Here is a 19,328-nt window from a genome sequence, read left to right as displayed (position 1 = left end):
AAATCTTTCAGCTCGCCTTTCTCTCCTCCTAAACTCCATTCCAGCATGTATTACTTGCTCCTCTTCATGTTATAGTAAAAGATTAAACAGTCGTTTACCTTTTGATGCATGTAAAATTGAAATCCAGACTCCAGAAATGTTCCCGGGAAATATCGACCAACACACCGAGAGGCGCGGCAGCGGGGGCCCGTGTTTGCCAGGACCCGCTCCAGGCCGCGTGTAGAAACCGCCGTCTCCTCGCGGTCAGGGGGAGGATTTATTTGTGTAATAAGCCATAGGAAATCTCCGTGGTTCCCCAGGGTCCAGGTGCGGAAACCTGAAGTTAATGACTGGCTACTCATCATACCCCAAATTCACAACCTCCATCACACAATTTACTCTTTCGAAAGAGTGTAGCAACCACTGTCAGCGCCTAATAATGAAAAATATTAACTGCAATATTTTTCACTCAAATTCTCATTGGAATCGCAACTACAAGAATGATCAATTTCAAAATTGTATTAGTTCTGCTAGTATAAACCACGTAGCATCTCGTGCAGGATCACTTTGCAGGAAAACACTAGATGACGTGTCTTTTTAATGAGCAATTTACAATTAATACTGTTGTCAACAAACATTTTCCAATTTTGCAACACTGCTAACACAGACTTTAGTTTCAAAGTCAACATTTTAAATATGGGAATAATTAGTGCTTGTGTCTAAGATGCTACAATATGATGTACACAGGTATCTGACATAGTGACGGGGCAGCTCCGTGAGGGAAAACTTCAGTTTTAAGCAATACTTAATGAGCTTAGTAGTTCATGCATGTGAAAAGATCGCGATGGTATCTGAGCCACTGTGCTCCAGGCTGAGACATCCTGGCCACCCACAATGTGGGACACAGGGCACAGATGAAGAGTCACCCAGGACACAGAGGTCCAGGCCACCGAGAAACAATTAGGACTGCAGCCTTTATCTGATTAACCTCTTTCCTGGATTCCAAATCCCTTACCTACACTTTCCTCCCTGAATTCCAAATCCCTCATTCCTCCTTACAAAAAGGCTGGCTGGAAAGGAAACGTAAGACGGGTGCCTTAGGGTACAAACCCACTGTCTTCTCAGATCTCCGGCCATCCGAATAAAATGCCCATAACGATTCAACCCCCGTCTCTATTTGTTGGGTCTGGTGGTGACAGGCAGCAGGAATGCGGGCTTTTCTGGTTTCAAGAATAAGTTAAATTACATCTGAATATTTATCATAACAAAATGAATGAATTGAGGAACTAAGTTACTTGTAAAAAAAAAAAAGGGTTCCCCTAGGATATTAGCTTCTCTTCTCTGCATATCAGTCTGATCCCCAGCCCCCCTCCAGGCTGAATGAGCTAAAAAATTATAGGCAAATGATAACTGGGCTCCAACATCTGCTTTATAAAAGGAGCAACAAAGAGCACGGGGCAGCATCCGAGTTCTCCCCAGTGCAATTCCTTCTGTATTAAGAAGGGACTACTTAGGGATGAGATGTGTCGGGCCCTTTATGGGCACTGTGGCTGCTCTCCAGCGGGGAAGGTCTGCGGGGTGTGATCGCTCTTCCTCACCCAGCCCGAGACAAATGTCTCCGCTGGCAGGATGCACCCATGTGGCTTCTAAAAACTCAGCAGAGGCCTCGCTTAGAGGAGCCGCTCAGTAGTCCCTCTGCTCCTGCCCTGTTCCAACCCATAAACAATTAAAGGACCCCTGGTTTGTGGGCTCATTCTTCTTTTCCATTTAAACAACTAGCCAGAATGAGAAATAAATTTTGGATTTTCTATGGATTTCCAAGTTAAGGGAATCAAAGAAGATCATACAGACAAAAGACTGGCAAACTATGGACCATGAGCCAAATTTGGTCTAAACACCTGTCTTTAAAATAAAGTTGTATTGGAACATTCGTTTACCAGTTGTGTTCACGCCACCACATCAGACTTGAGTACTTTCTTTTGGCAGAGACGGTACGACCTGCAAAGCCAGAACTGTTGATTGCCAGCCGTTCACAGAGCGCCGCTACAGACATGACAAGGAACAAACAGCAGCGAGAACCAGGAGTGCCGCATCTTGCAACAGGTGACAAGGTGCAGGGGAAGCAGGCCCAGCTCCCAAAGGCACAGGGCCGCATTTCAGTGCATGCGCAGGAAGTTTTAAAGGTGTCTTTCTTCCAAGTTAAAGGCTCCCCAAATATGGACCTGTATCTTAACCTAGCAGTATAAGCAAGTCATTTCAATGAGAACCAAAAAACTGGATAATGTACAGCAGGCAGGGCGTTCTGCTAAGCTCTTGCTAAGCTCTGCACTAACCAAGTTACAGCCATCACCTCACACAGAGCATTAGTTAATAACGCAGTATGCTTTGATGGCGTGCTAATGGTTGCAAAGGATTGCTACATATGTTATTTTTTCTCAGTCTGTCTTCAAAATAACTCTGAAAACTCAGAGTGATCAGGAACTTTCCCAGTCACACAGCTTGCAAAGACCAGAGCTGAGACTAAATCTCTCATCACCTTACTCCGAGAGTGATACTCTTCCTGTTACAGGAAGCTACCCTTCTTTCCATTAGACATCTAAAACACTTTATACAAAAAATTTTTATAAGAATTTAAGAGCATCCACAACTAATTAAATCAATACTTTAAATGCTCCCTGCAAGAAATTCTTCCTCCAAACATTTTAAAAGAGAAAACATGGTCAATTTTAAGTTTTGCACAAAAATGGAAGACCTATCTGTTCCTTAATTATTAATTATTCAGGCTGAAACATCTTGAATCTTTCTGGCATGCTTCTTAAGTTTAGTTAAAAAGGTATTTTTAAGACAATCTTTTTAGCTTCCTACTGCAATAATTATACTTTTATATCCTTTCAAAATATTTGACAGACTTACATTATTGTGAGCCGAGAAAAATAAAAAAATCAATATTTAGTTCAAAGGAGTGTCAAAAGTTAGCATTTCTCTGTATTTTTACTTGGAGTTCACTACTTCAGAAAGTTGCACTCCTAAGAAATGTAATTAAGGCAGCAACAAAAGAGGCTAACACCCCGTGAGACTGCGCCTGCTAGGAAACAGACTCCCAAAGTCAAGTCCCAAGGCCAGCCGAGAAGAGAGAAAAGGCACTTAGCCAAAGGCATCAAAGTTATGAACCAAACAGCACTTTATAGAGCCAAGCAAGGAGACACATTGAGTTTAATATGAAAATAGTAAATAACGAGGACATTGTTTTCGTGTTCTTGCCTTTAACTTCCCGTAAAAGGTTTTGTCTAGGTATCCCGGCTACCCAATAGTCTGTCTGGGTATCCTTGTGAGTATCACTCCTAAGACTGTCACCTACTATTTAGGTACTCGGGACGCATTCTGGAAGCGCCGTGCTTTCAAATACCTGCCTGGCACGCCAGCTAGGAAGACTGCATACCACACACACTGGGAAACATCAGTCCTTACAGATACATCTCGAGTACGTGTTTTCTTCTTTTTGGAATATTCAATGAAAAAAACTGCCACTAGATAAATGTGTTTGTAACCCTTTCAGTCTCCGACCATGACACCTAAATTAGAAGGGTACTCACCAGGAGGGAACCTTTCCTCCTTGCTTCGGAGGCTCTGGTAGGGTTTGAATTTGCCATCCTGAGCCATCCTTTCACGGTTAAGGGGAAGGCTGCAGATTTCCTTCTCATCCCTAACTGGAACCCAGAAGTTGTCTCCAACACAGGCCGCCCACCCAGGTTGACCAGACACCTCCCTTCCTGAGCTCCAGGGGCTGTTGGCACGCCCCCTAGGGGCAGTTTTCTCGTGGCACTGCATTTCTTTGTTACCTTGGCTGTTTCTCCCTCGGACTGTAAGCTCCAGAAGACAAGGGCTGATTGTGGTTTTGATGTTTACAATCCCGGGACCCAGCACAGTGTCTAGCATGTAGTAAATACCCAAGGCACTCAATACGTAATGATTAAATCACCGTGTCTCCTACTAACAATAACACGTGACATGGCAAAGCCGGGACCCAAGTCAACGCAGCCCGAATTTACAGGCGACACTCATGACCTCTAGCCAAACCAAATGGGTGAATGCCTGTGCATGATGAATAAGTAAGGGAGATTTGCATATCTAAACTAGAATCCTTTCCATTAGACAAGGAAACTAAGGTAGAAAATGAAACCAGAGAAACCAGTGAGGGGGAGGGGAGAGACCCCAACAATAGGCGTTGCCATTATTAGAAAAAGCAATTTAATCTAAAAGGCCTACAGACTTCCAGCTGCTGGTGCATCTCCTAAATTGAAGGACATGCACAGCCTTTTTCGTGGCGCCTCTGAAACCTCCCTACACCGCTCAGTGTACGACAGAAATAATTTGGACTTAAAAAAAAATCAAGATTATCACTCCTACATATAAATTTAAGGCGACTATTGTTCTGATGTTTAGTGAGAAATACCTATTGCTAAGGCAGACAGTTTTCATTAACAATTCCATTTTTCTTCACTGATACAGCAGCAGTGTGAGAAATAATCATCTCTGACTACATCAAAGGAAGAAATATTTCCAAAAAGGCATGGGTTCCCTACCAACCAATCTATAATTATTTAGTAAAAATAATAACTACTATTCTTTAGCAAGAAGAAGGTAGGGATGTCCAGACGATATGAATAATTTTTCTGGTTGACATTAGAAGGAAATGGATGCTTTTTCACAAATGTCTCTTCGTTAGTGTCAGCCAAACCCCTGGACGGTGTCTGGGATGCTGAACTTCCCGGGTCAGGCCCTTGTTTACTAAAGGATCACACTGGGCAGACCTTCATACTAAACAAGGATGAGCCACGCTGTGATATGGGAAAAGGCAGGTTCAAATGAAACCAGGCAAAGGGCCTCAGAGATTTCTGAAAACCTTCAGTTCAAGTTCCTGTTGTCTGATGACCCAAAACGCAACCACCACCTGGCTCCCGTCAGCTTCCGGGGTCTAGAACAGTCTATGCTCCAATCCTTTGTGAGGTCCTAGACACAAGTTGTGTTTTTTTTTTTTCCTGAGTTTCCTTTTTATGTTGCCCTTCCCTTTAGGACAGCATGCATTCCTAATTCCTGATCTACCAAAACGCATTAAGTGAAGGCACGGTCCTCAAACACAGCTGTGTAGACACACGAGGCTTCTCTTATTCAAAGCTACTGTACCAACCACAAAAGAAAGGTCAGTTCCCCTGTATTTTGCCATGTATGATGTGCACTTTTTTGCCAGAATTTTTGAGGTAAAAATAAGGATGAGCATTATACGTGGGTATAATGATCACACACCATGGCTATCACAATCCTGGGTATCATGCGCACAAAAATGTGGGTGCACATTATACACGGTAAATACAGTCTATCCGGAAAAACTCAGTCTGCTTCTGTTTTTCTTCCTATGAAGCTTCATCTTTTGCTGACACGTAATGTGACCCAAACATCTGTGGTAGGCAGATATTGACTTCTGTATCTTCAATTACGTATTTAAAATCAACAAGTTTCTAAGTGTTTAACGTCCATTGACTCAATGGATTTTGTTTTTGCTGATACCAGACAGCTATTTTTAATGAACTAGAGTGTTTTGACATTTTACAGTACAGTTTCTAGACTTGAAGAATTATCATGCACACATTTTACCGTGAGAGAATTCTCACACTTCTCCACCCGTGGTGGCTCCACAGCATCCGCACCTGTGGGAGAAAGTTTTCGCCCAGAGCAGGACATGCTTCTCCTCAACAGCCACCCTGCCAACCACATTCCTCCCCGGGCTGGGGAGAGGTTCTAAGACCGCTTCTGGGCAAGCTCCTGAACCAGGGGGGTCACGGTGTAAACACAATCAAATCACGTGAAGTGATTTATAAAGTAGATTACATTTCACTGGTAGGGTGGCCATTTGTAGCGGCTTGCCTCGGAAGTCCAGTTTATGTCGATTATTAAAATCATTCCATTCTACTCTCAAACATGTCCTACTGCAGGTGACATATTCTGTGGTTACCCTGCTCACTGGGAACTAAAAAGACTATTCACTGTCTTCATTAAGGTCACTACCTACACAGAACACCAGATTCCAAGCGTCTCTGGAGCATATTCCACCCAGCGAGAGGAGACGCAACACGAGGCCTCATTGCTGACAAAACTGTGAAGCCGAAATGCAAGGCTGCCAGTGAAAAACATGGATGCCTTAGTGAGTTCAGCTGTGGGTCATTCACAGTGACTGCCAGCACTCTGGGACTTGGTGCTCTCTTTATCCTTTTCTAAAACCACGCTTCCGTGTGAGTCATAACAAATTCGTAAGAAAAAAACAGAGAACTATGAAACATATTTCGGTGCCATTCATGGGTCGGTCTAAATACCGCTGCCATGGGCTTCTTACTGCCCGTGTTACAGAAAAGCACACGCCTTGGGGTTAGCATCGTGAGCCAACTGCATCCCTGGTGAAGTCACCCAGAGAACCAAGCGATCACCTATGACGTTAATCAATGTTGACGTGAAGACAGAGAGTTCAGCCCTCCAAGAGCCTCCTCCTTAACAATCTGAGGGATATTTGGCTGGATGCTCTGAACCACTTTTTGCGTTATTAATGAAGCTTTTAAAAGAAAAAGAAGACCAAGCACACATTCACAAATGCGACCCATACAATCACACCTCAGTAGCCCCAACTTATACCATGCGGGCTTCTGATGAGCAGGGCATCTTGACATGAAAATTGGGGCCACTTGTTCTGCACCAGCAGCCTCTCTGATTGTTCGGTCTGAGGGCTCCTCGACACTCTTAAAAATAATTGAGGTCGCAAAGCCGTCATGTTTCTGTGGCTACTGCCTGTCGATGCCGACCACTATTAGAAATTAAAATGGAAGTAAAAAAAAATCTTTAGTGAGTCCATCTAAAATAACAATAAACCTGTATGTTAGCAAGAACACATGTTTCATGAAAAGCATATTTATTTTTTTTGAAACAAAGGAAGAAGTAGTGAGAAGAGTGGCATGTTGAACATCGTTGCCGGTCTTCTTTGTGCCCGGCTGAGGGACAGCAGCCACGGTTCCCTCTCTGCTGCCGCTGCACTCGGTTTGCAGGGGCAGCCTCACACCCCAGGCAGCCTCGGAAAAGCTCCCCAGAAACGAGAGTGGAAGAGACAAACACCCTCTGAGCATTACTATTAGGAAGGAGTCTGATCTCACAAACCTCCACGACAGGTCCTGTACCTCCCAGAGATCCCAGGCCATCCTTGGAGAACGCCCGGCCCAGACTCTGCTCTCGAGCCCACCGAGGCTCACTTCAATGAGATTATTCAATCTGTGCTGTCATTAATACGGACACTTTAGGGTCCAGCTTTTTCGAAAAGCAGGATCAGAACACTTTCTGCATATAGTTGAACGAGCACTTGGACCCCCATTGACCACAGTTGTGTACCCCTGGCTACAACTCATTTAAAGATGCAACACGAGATGCCCTATCAACTTACTCCTTGAATCTCAAACACTGTTCTACATTTATCAGCAAGTCGCATAAATAAGACGTCAGTACCCATTGTTAAAACACCCAATCGCTACAATGCTATTTTCTAAAGCTTCCAGTTTATGGCTGATTCAGAAGTTTGTTTCACATTTTTTCCCATTTTCCCCCTCTCTATAATAACAAAACCTTCCCCTTCGTGTCTGTATTTGCTTCTAAAATAACCAAACGTTCTTAAATGTTTCTAACACGAACCTTTACGTCATAATCTAAAACAATCATGCTAATTGTCATATCTGAAAAACAGTGACTTAATGGTCACTTTAGAAAACACGGGCAATTTCAGGTTAATTACAGTGTATCTCTGCTGTGCCTCCCAGTAAAGGGCAGTAACGGGGCCAGCAAGTTCGTGCATGTCTTACATCCTGGCAAGTGCTGCTCATCGGGAACGTATCCAGAGCTCCGGTCCTCTTTGAAATGTACTTCCCGTGCAATGCGGTTTGAAACGCAACAAAAATGTAGAATGTGCAACTTGAACTCACAACACCGGTTTAAAGTACTTACTTTACAATATCTCCTTCCAGAGCAATCACTCGCTTAATGATCTTCTGTCCTGGGTTTTTAGGGGACCTGGAATGAGAGCATAGTATGCAATCAGCTATGTCTCTGTTGTTGGAAGAAAACAGAAAGAAATTTTACAACTGAAAAGGCCTTATTACAGGTATTACAAATTCATGAATCACGAACCCCTGACATCAGGGATACTTAGGCCCCAAGTGAGATGGAGCTACTATTGAAGGAATTCTCTGGAGGGGAAGAAGTCATGCTGGAACGTCATAAAAAGTAAAAATGAAGAGTGATAAAAAATTGTATTATTAAAGCTAAGTACTTAAAGCAAAGAAGATTCATACGTAAAAGAAGATTGGGCATTTCTTTAAAATGGTAACATACTGAAACGTCTTCATTCCATTTAAAATGAACAGAGGAGTTGGATTTAAATCCTCAAGAAAACCCTGAGGATGGAGGTATTTTTGAGAAAATAAAGAATTAGAGAATTCCTTTAAACTCTGTTCAGAGTTAGCCGTTTAAAGACTATGCAGCTCGGAGCGCCAAAACGAGGCCGCAGCCAGACCGAACACGTGGACACGTGGCTCTGTGTACATGGCGCAGACGCCATTTATTCTAAGCTGTGACCAATAGCGGATGCTAAATAATTACATAAAGTAACACTGTTCACTCTAAATGAATACGCCCCTCTGCGCCTGCCCCCTTCCCTCCTCTCTCCCTGCCTCATCTGTCTCTTCGATCTCTCATTCTGGGGGAAGCCCTGTCTGTTTGCAGCAGCCCTGCGGACCTAAGGGTGGTAAGGAACTAAGGTCTGCCAAGCATCCCATGAAGGGACCTGGAAGCACTCCCTTCGGCCCCAGTCAAGTCCTCTGGGTGTGGCTGGGGCCAACAGCCGCACTGCAGTCTCAGGAGAGACCCTGTGCCAGACACCCCTCCACCCCACCTGAGCTGCTTGTGGCCTTGTGACCTCAGAAGATGTGTGAGATGCTAATTGTGAACTGCTACAGGCAGGCGGGGTAATGTTACCCAGCGATGGGCGCCTGTCTTAATTTGTCCTGTTTCCTGCCAATAGCCTTTTAAGTCTCTTGATCTAACAGACCTATTTCACCTAAATGATCATTTAATATGTATCTGAAAATCAGGGATAAGTAAAGAAATTTTCAACTCAAGTCGCATTTGAATTGAATTACTTTTTTTTAAAAAAAAAAGGTAAACGCACAAAAACTGAAAAGATTAAATATATTCAAAATGTAATACTTCATTCAAGGAAACAGGAAGCGTCCGTAGGATGAGTATTTTACATTATAGCTCGCAGAGCAAACGAGGTTGTCTAAACCATTTGCGTGTACTTGTGACAATTAGTCTCGGGATTTTTTACTACATTAATTATTTTTTATTCTAAAAGGAAATTCGATCGTGTTCGAACTGCTCCCCTCACTGAACTGACTGAACATTATGTTTCTATGAATTCCTTGTCCTTCCTGTACAGCTGCAGTGAGGGCACATCCCGGACGGCAGAACTTGCGTCCTCTGCAGGGGGCTGCTTTCAGAAAAGTCCCCTCCTGCCTCTCTCTCTTTAGATAACCAGAAACATTAAAAAAAAATCTACCTCAGTGACCACCAAAGAGTTGTGCATTAAAACAATGGAGTACCGTTTTCAATGATATCGACAAAGAAATAACATTAATAACACAGCCTGTTGTTGAGGCTTCGGGACGTGAATAATCTGACTATAAGGTGTGTGGTCATGTAACACGCCTTTCTGTAAATATGTCAAGATTGTATGTCCTTTTAACAATTACACTTTTTGGAATCTATCCTAATGAACATATGCAACGATTTCACCTAAATGGATGTTGTCTATTTCTTACAAAGAAAAAAAATTCAACAAGAATAGATTGGTTAAGTAAATTACAGCGCATCCACATTATCAAACATTTCTGTCATTAGAAATGATGTTATGAAAGAATTTTTAATGATGCAAAAATATCAACAGAATGTACAGATTGAAAACGCAAGTTAAACTCTATCCTGACCTCACATCTTCAGTTACTGAGGGAATGCACAGGCCGTTGTACGGGGAAATCAGGGAGGCCGTAAACCAAAAGGCGGGGTGGGCTGGGGGCTGGCCTGTGTGAGGTAACCCCCAGCCCGCATTTTTGGTTCCGATTCCTGAGAAGCCCCTTGGCAGAGGACAATTGTGTCATGTGACATTACCTGAGAAGAAACACTCCCAGGTGGGCATGAGATCTGAGCTAAGTACTGGGGTCTCCCACCTAATATCGATGCAATATTAATGTTAATGAAATAATAGGAAAAGCAACCCTTGTCAGCATGAAACATCTTCTGTGCCAACAATCTTGAAGCTTTTGAGACACTTGAAAACTATTTTATATATTTTTAAAAATATTTTATTTATTTACTTTTAGAGAGAAGAAGGGAGGGAGGAAGAGAAAGAGAGAAACATTGATCGGTCGCCTCTTGCACACGCCCCCAACTGGAGACCTGGCCCACAACCCAGGCATGTGCTCTGACCGGGATTCAAACCAGTGATCTTTCAGTTCACAGGCCGGCACTCAATCCACTGAGCCACACTAGCCAAGGCAGAAAACTATTTTATATTTAAAAATAATCTATATCTTAAGTTCACAAAGCAAAATAGAATATGCAAAGTGAGCTATCTATAATTAAAGTCTTATGAATTACTACTTAAATATATCTACAAGAATATATCTATACAATTTAATGAAATATTAAACTTGGACCTAATCAAATGATTCAAAATGAAAAAAGCTATTACTAACATTAATCCCATTATTGCTCAAAATCTATATTGTAATCACTAGGCTGCTGAAGTACGTCGAAGTGGTCCGGCAATTATTACAGATTTACATTGTGAGAGTCGCTGAGCTTCCTTTGTCTAAATCTTCTTGGCCGCTTGCAGCTATGCCAGGAAGTGAAGCATAACAAGTGAAGGATTATGCCTTACTTTAGGGATACAACGTATCCCTGCCCCATAAATACTAACATTTGCGTTTAAATTTGTCATTTGAGCATTTTCCTAATAAGCATTGTTTGACAATATTTATTTCTGGAGCCAGGGTTTTAATCATTCTGTTTTAGGCCGGGAATTAATTAGGCAAGGGTTCTCCAGGGTCTCGGCCGAGAGGCCTAGGATTTTCCCTGCACTGCGTGGGTTGGGTTGGTTTGGCAGAACTGGTCTCTAACGAGCCTGGCTGTGGAGAGGAAATAGTTGTAAGATTTACGATAATTAATACTCTTCGTGAACTTCATTTCGTATCTCGATAGAAAGGCTGCCATGTTTTACCCTGGGACAGGCCAGACAGAGTCATGGCTTAGGTCTTGGGATCTTTCTAACTGACTTCACAGTCTTGCATGTTCCCGAAGGTGGTAGGTAATTCTGCTCCTGTCTGGAAATCTGGGACGGTACTTTGGAAAAGCCCAGAGAGGCATCGCTTGTGTTTGGGGGTGAAGGGACTGGCAAGGGCCCCACCAGCTCTGAGCCTGACCCCACGCCGGTCCAGAGGCCACACGGGCACCTCACCCCTGTGTCTAAGCGCTCCGACTCCTCTCGCATTTAGAGTAGAACCCTCAATCCTCCCTCTGTGATCGTGCCGATTTTTACATTTACAACTGCAGTTCAGGGTTGACTCAGGCTGTCATAGAAACTCTCAGGCCTAGAGGTCACTTCAGCCATGGCCTAATTAATATAAACATTGATCCCTCAAAAATACCACAATCCATGGGACACTAATTGCATCGCATACATTATAGCAAGCTCTAAACTTTAACTCTTCATTAATGAGCTAAAAGTCAGAACTAATGTTCCGGGGATACCTTCTGTTAGACAGGTGATTCCTTAGGGTGGTCACGCATTACATCACATAACTTGACACCATCATAATGTAAAAATGCAACGATTGCTGTTTTAATCATCAAAACAAGATGTAGAATGAGAAGTCCACCCAACACAGTTATGAAGACTCACATAAAAAAAAATAATCACATGACAGTCTTCCTTGTTTATTTGTGGGTCGGCTTTTGGGGGCTTTTTTGGAACAATGCTGCCCAGGTTTGCCATGGTTTTCACAGCATCTCACCCATTCCCCACGGCCTCGCTACCTCTGCTTGTCTCCACAGGCCCTGCAAATCCCATGGACTTGGGCAGAGGAAATGGCTGTCACTGTCCCACGTGGCTACAAGTGAGCCGCCGACTGCAGGTGAGCTCCGTAGGCAGGTAGGGCTGGATCAGAGGTCCCAAACCTGGAGCCAGATTACCCCATCAAGCAAGGAGAAATGTTTTGTTTGGTCTGCACATTATTTATGTATTTATTTTTCAATCTCAAGCTGGCCAAGCAAACAGGAGACTTCACATAAAAATTCTAATTTCTTGTTCTTCTTGAAAGAAAAACAAGAGGAAGACATGGTGGCCCTAGGTTCCCATACAAAACGGTCCCTGGAGCTGAGAAGCGGATACTGGGCATCTGCCATGGTCCCTACAGTTTGTTTACAAGTGCCTCGTGCCCGAGGGCAGGCGAGCTTGGGAGCCTCCGAAGTCTTGGTAATTTCTCCCACCCCCAGCATCATAAAAGCACTGAGAAGACCGGAAGGAAAGTTCTGGCAGAGGGTCTGCCCTGCAGTAAATACTGAGTAAACTTTAGAGTCATCCCTTCCTAAAATAAATCCATAGAGAAGGTCAATTAACAGGCCCCGAGCATATCGTCACGATCCTTTTTTTAGGCATACAAAGACAGGATATTAATTTCAAAGATCCTCCAATAAGATTTTCAGAGTCACATTAGAGGGCAAGGAGGGCATCTTCAAGTTTTGGTCAAGTTTTATTATACAATTAACTGAAGAAACATTAAAACTAACTATAATTGTATTCATAATGGAAAGTCACAGGTTAATTTTAAATTAAATGGGTGTTATCTGTGAAATCAAGATGAAAATGAGCAATTTTCAGTGTTGGATTCTGTTTATTCATATATGGCCCCATTTTTAATGATTCATTTTCTAAATTCAATGTAGTTTTATTACTGAGCACTCTCAAACTTGTTACCAAGGTCAGCATTTCAGCTACATGTTTGCCCCTTGCAGGAATCCCCTTCCACCATGTGACTCTCTTACACTCAAACAAAAAAAGCTATATAGACCCTTGCTTGTCTCTTTTCATTCAGAAAATTACATACATGTGATCCCTAAGAATTGCTTTTGTCCTGATATCTCAGAAAATGCTCCAATCGGAGGGTCTCAGTATCAGCAAAGTGAGTTCTAGAAGCAGTGACGAGGCCCCAGGTTAAGGTCCTTCTATACCAGCGACTCTTCTTAGACAGGGGACAGGGCCGGGTGCAGGGTTGTCACTGGGCAGGGAGAGACGTCAGTGATGTGTATAGAAGTGAGTACAGGTTCAGAGCCCTGGGGCCCATGGGCTAGGGAAGGGAGGGTTTATCCATTTTGTCTTTTCTCTCAAAGCCCACCCTCCCTGAATCAGGCCACTGAGCAGTGGGAAGAGAGGGCTGCAGAGGACCGGAGGGGTTCCAGGCAGGGTCTGGTGATCTAAGAAGGCAGCAGCAGGAACAACAGGGTGCGGTCTCAGACTCGTATTCCAGAATTCCTTACACAGTGACAGAGACAACAGCTGGGTGATCCCCAGAGGGCAGTGGGGTGGGGGATGTGGGGGAAGGCAAAGGGGGACAATGGTGATGGAAGGAGACTTGACCTTGGGTAGTGAACACACAAGACAATACACAGATGATGTATCATAGGATTGTACACCTGGAACCTATGTAATTTTATTAACTAATGTCACCACAATAAATTCAATTTAAAAATTTTAAATTTTAAAAAAAAGTAAACTGTGTTTTATGGTTAAACATTTTCTTGGCTGAAATTCACAGTGTTTCACTGTCACTATGATTAGAAGAGATTTAATAAGCAAATAGTGACAACTGGCCTTGTTAATAAATCAACCTTGAGTATGTAAAATCAATTAAATGTGTATTATGATTAACTCCTGTAATTGAAGAGATGAAATAGTTTTGCACTTGAGTGTTTTGATTCTGAAAAATAAATGTCTTCACTTAACTATGAAAAATCTAAGGGATTTACTATCATCTTAAGCCAGGAGATAATTTCTACTAATATTTATTAATTCAAGAATTTCAAAACCCAGACTATTGCAACCTTCTAGCAGCAAACATCACTGCAGTTCTATTTCAAGGCCCAGGACAGGCTGCCTATACATGAATATGCATATCACACATATAAAATATATAGTGTGTGTCCACACACACGCACACACACACACACAGATCTATGTGGACTCCACCGTGCAGCAGAGTCGTGCCATTTAATGAAACTCCTCTGACTATAAAGAAACTTCTGGGCTGAAAAACAGTCCCTGATTTATTTACTCTATAAATCTAGGCTTTCACGCATTGAATATGCTTGAAGTTGAGCATAGCTGGGGACCTGGAGAAGATGAAGCCTCTTACACATATAAATAGTGAATATTTTTCCAATGTAGACCGCCAAAGAACAGAGCCTCCTTCGGCAATGCTGCTCCCCTGTCCCCGGTCCGCGGAGCAGAGCGTGCACTCGGGGGTGTCTGACTCATTCTTCTGTGGTCCAGGGAGGGTTTGCCCTGCACCCACTCTGTCGCTCTGGGGACCCCTTTGAGCTAGAGTTCCATCTAAGGCCGCGGAATAAAACAATATTAACTGATATTCAAAGGAACTAAAACATCAGTCTGGCCCTATAACCACAGTGCTGCGGTTGAGCTAACCGGCTTTGTACTTTTGGCTTCAGCCGGGGTGGGAAGTAGGGCCCACATCTGCGGTCGGCTTGAGGAACGCGCAGCCCCAACAGCCGGAAGGAAAGCACAAGGTGCTGGTGTTTTCTAGATCAAACCATACACACCCGTCAACACGGCACAGAAAGGGCAGAGCAGCTAAAAAGGGAACAAAAGCGAGCCCTCGTGTGGAGGGGCTACAGTGGGCACCCCGTCGCCTGTGCCCGTGTGGAGGGGCTACGGTGGGCACCCCGTCGCCTGTGCCCATGTGGAGGAGCCACGGTGGGCACCCCGTCGCCTGTGCCCGTGTGGAGGGGCCACGGTGGGCACCCCGTCGCCTGTGCCCGTGTGGAGGGGCCACGGTGGGCACCCCGTCGCCTGTGCCCGTGTGGAGGGGCCACGGTGGGCACCCCGTCGCCTGTGCCCGTGTGGAGGGGCCACGGTGGGCACCCCGTCGCCTGTGCCCGTGTGGAGGGGCCACGGTGGGCACCCCGTCACCTGTGCCCGTGTGGAGGGGCCACGGTGGGCACCCCGTCGCCTGTGCCCGTGTGGAGGGGCCACGGTGGGCACCCTGTCACCTGTGCCCGTGTGGACACTTGGAGAACGCTCGGGAAGAAGGGAGTGTCAGGCCGTCCTCAGAGCTCACCCGCCACCTTGCCAGGGTGCTGGTCGTACTGTGGGGTGACAGAGGTCACGCCTAGGGCCAGGGGTGTGTCTTGGGAAGAGCGAGGAGAGTGAGAACAAAGGTGTCCTGACCCTTTTACAGGAGCCGACGTTTAACCCACATCCACTTTTTCACCAATAATTCATTTCTCACCTGGCAAACACCTGGGGGGAAAACGAGGCAGAATCTTCACCCTCCCAAAAGTAAAACTGAGTATTGTATCCAGGGGGGAATGAAGCTTCTGAAGGCTGAGCAACTGTGCCCAACACGCGCCCCTCAGAGGCCTCACCCCAAACCCCGTGGCCCCAGTGTCTCCAAGGTAATGTTTGCGATTAGATAAAAGTGGGAGGTATAAATGGGTGTCCCAAGCCCCAGCCTCTTTGTCATGTGGCTACAGTGACCACATGACACTTTCCAGGGTCAGGCGGTAGCTTATGAAGGGCCAGATGGGAATGGGGGCCTTTCAGTGGCTGCCAGCGTGGGGGTGGAGGCGAGAGCCAGACAGGCCATGTCCATCAGGGGACACAAGTGTGGGATCATGTGCCCGCCCCCTGCTACCACTCTGACCCCCCCGAGCTTAGATGCTCCTGGGGTGTGACACCCATAAACAATGTGCCTTGAAATGCCCCACAAAACTCAAGTTCACCCCAACTTGAAAAGGATAGGCTTTTTTAACAATAAGAAACTAAAATTCAGTAATGGCAAATAGTTATGTATTTTTGTACACCTGGTTTTTAGGGCCTGAGAATGTGTAGCCATTTCTTCTCTTTATTCCATCACACACGCCTGAGGGTCCCTGTGCTCTCCAGCGGCTGTAGTGACATGCACGATTAACATTGCAACTTTGCCACTGGATTCAAAACCTCCCAGTGATATTAGGAATCTGTGGGGGGAGAGGTGAAATCCCACATGATAGGGAAACTCCCCTAATCTCTCTAAAACAGTCAGTCTCCTGGAGGTTGGTGGCAATGCAGAGGTTAGGATGAAAGTACAATAGGACTCATTTCTGTTCTAATCCTGTTGAACTTATTAATTTTTAAAATTCAGCACTAGTGCTTTGTGGGAGAGTTCTCAGGCTCCAATAACCACTCACAATGTGCTCCCTTGAAAATGTCAGCTTATGTCAACTTTATGCCTCCAGTAATAGCAGACTGAATAGTCCTCGCAAATTGTCTTCAGAAACAAGGACGTGAGGCTGGGAACTCTGCCTGTTCAAACGCAGCTTGCTCACCTTAGAGAACAGCAGCATTTACCTGTTCAGCTTGACAGCCATTCACATAGCTCTCACTGCTGCAAGTTACCAGAAACTGCTTCTATGTATTTCATTTTCTGCAGTTTATACTGCAAAAAGTTGCCACTATGATAGTTTATCAACGCTTTAAGTTAAAAGATACGAAGATTAAGTTAAATGTCTGACTCCTATTCTTAACGGTATACATTTGTTTCTGGGTCTCCTAGTAGGACCCCTGCCTCTGCTGCTGGGAGCCGGCCTTGCAGCGTGGAGGAGAACGCAGGGTGTGGCGAGTAAGCAGGCGTAGATTATAAACAGGAGTTGAGTGGTTGAGAATAAATGCCTTTTACAGCAAAAGGACGCAAACTGAGAACAGCAACAAAAAAAAAGTAGGTAAGGAGTCAGAACTGCGAGAGACTGGAAGGGAACTTGGGGGACAACAGAAGGATGACTTGGGAGACAATTTCCGGGGACTAACAAGAACCATCCTCCGAGGGTAAACCAAGTCACAGGGGAACACGACAGTGACTAGAGGGAAGCAGAGCCGGGTCAGGCAGAGAGAGCACGGTGTCAGTGGCTTCCACACAGAAGGACTGAGGCCCCCTGCGGTTGTTGAATTGGGTTCTGACCATTTAACAGAGCCCCAGAGTCACACAGAGTCGGCTACTTTGCTGTAACTCAAACCAGCGGCGGTCCTTTCCCTTGTTACATTGTCCTGGAAAAGTCTCCTGCTTGATAAGGAGATCCAGAGGTCAAATGTCACTAGCCACAGTGCTCTAGATACAGACAAATATAGACATAGAGAAGCTCAGACAGCCAGAGAGATAGATGATACAGACATAGATCCAAGGAACCCCTTCCCCAAATCTTAGCTGGACCTCGACCTGTGATACCAGATTCTCGCACCCTTTTTTAGCTGATCGGACAGTCAGTTATAACCGTAGAGGCTGGTCAAATACGTCTTTATCATAAAAGCTTAATATGATAAAGATACAATTGGCCAGACGATTTACCATTTTCTACCACCATTCTTTAGTGCATACACATGGCAGACACTTAAAATTTCACTCCAGACAATCGAGTGCCCACAATCGAGTGTGGACGCAATGTCTGCCCGCGTGCGTGGTCCCCGCAGGGAGTCCCGCTGACTCCAGGCTGGCAGACACTGACCAATGAGAAGGCCCACCAGCCTCTCTGGTACTGGCTTTGCATTCTGCACACACCCGATGGACTCGAATCTCCACCACTGTTATCTCGATGTCCTCGTGAGCTGTACTTTTCACCAGCTGGGAAGCTGCTCTGCAGCTCGGGCATGATCAACAGCTTTCCTCTGATCCAGAGCAGCAGTGAGAGATTATGAAGTCGAAACGAGAGCAAACCCTCACGGCTGTGTGCACAGAAAACGCACAGGGGACTGGTTCCCATAGGTTTCCTCCACCGAAGCTCAGCGAGTGCCTCCCAGACACAGGTACAGCCGTGCGGCATCCTCAGACGCCTCTACAAGGGAGGGCAGTGACGCCAAACAGAACCAGGGAGAACGATCTCCGCCCGCCGTGCGCACCTATTGTTCGAATGCGTAAAGCAGGCCTGGGTTTAAATGAGGCAGATTGCAGAAACACATGCTCCCCACCCCCTTCACCTGAATGGTAGGAGCATCAGTGCCACGCCACTGTGACAGGGCTTTGCCAGGAGACAGGAGCACAGGCGCCCCAGACTGAGGAAGGTCCCGGACCGGCATGTGCCCGGGGCTCTCACCTGTGTTGGGGTGGGTGGACAGCCAATGGCATATGTTTTGGGTTGACCAGGCGGAGAGATGTTTTGAGTTATGCAACATGAGTCGACTCTGTTTTGGACTTTTAAATAAATAACCTAAGCCTCCTCCCTAAAATAAAATGCCTTTCTTGAAAATATATACAAAATCACTGAAACACACTTCACAAACATCCTTGGATTCAGCCTCATTTAAAACCTGCAGCCCCAGAGCCTTGCAGAGGCCGACCGTCTCTCCCACCTGCCACTGCTTCCTTCTCGCCTCGGCCATCTGCTCGCCTGGCCACGGTGCCCACTCCTCCAGGCTGGTCACTGGCACCCGGCCGTCTCCCTTCGGTTCTTTACGGCGCAACCCAAGGCGTGCCCCTGGGGTCATTCCCGGCCCTTCTTCCCACAGGTTTTCTTCAACGCCACCCCTGCATGTTCTGCACGCTCATCCTTGTCAGATACCGTTTTCAATTCGAATATATGCAAGTTTGCTTTTGGCTTTCCGTGTCCAGCACAGTTATTTTCTGTTGTGTTGTTCTGCGCTACACAAAACTTCCTGAATGTCTCATCTTTTACAGTTACCATTCCCTAAATCCTTAGCATTCCAGGCTTTAAAGATTTAAATACAATATTCAGAGAAGCCCTATGAGGAAGAAATCGTTAATTCAAAGGTTTCCGAAGGAGTCATATTTCCTTTTTATTAACTTTCATACTTCAAAGTCTATGTACTAATGGCTATGCTAATCTAATCAGATAATCAATACCCGACTGCAGAATTATTACAAATAATTTAATAGAATTAAAAGAGAAGGCAAGGACATGGAGCACAAAGGTTGTAACTCCACAGA

General features: G+C 45.1%; 1 protein-coding gene across 5 annotated transcripts in view; it reads right to left on the bottom strand.

Moving 5' to 3' along the window:
• The window catches only part of IMMP2L (inner mitochondrial membrane peptidase subunit 2), a 614,910-nt gene that overhangs the window by 183,621 nt on the left and 411,961 nt on the right, over window positions 1-19,328 (bottom strand). For all 5 annotated transcript variants that reach the window (XM_053926192.1, XM_045197291.2, XM_053926193.2 and 2 more), the window contains one exon: window positions 8,011-8,076. In XM_053926192.1, coding sequence (XP_053782167.1) covers window positions 8,011-8,076 — 66 coding nt within the window. The remainder of the gene's footprint in view (window positions 1-8,010; window positions 8,077-19,328) is intronic.

This window comes from Desmodus rotundus, chromosome 6 (assembly GCF_022682495.2).
Source record: "Desmodus rotundus isolate HL8 chromosome 6, HLdesRot8A.1, whole genome shotgun sequence".
Classification (NCBI taxonomy): domain Eukaryota; kingdom Metazoa; phylum Chordata; class Mammalia; order Chiroptera; family Phyllostomidae; genus Desmodus; species Desmodus rotundus.
Note: the sequence above shows the minus strand (reverse complement) of the source record. Positions and strands in the feature narration are given on the sequence as shown.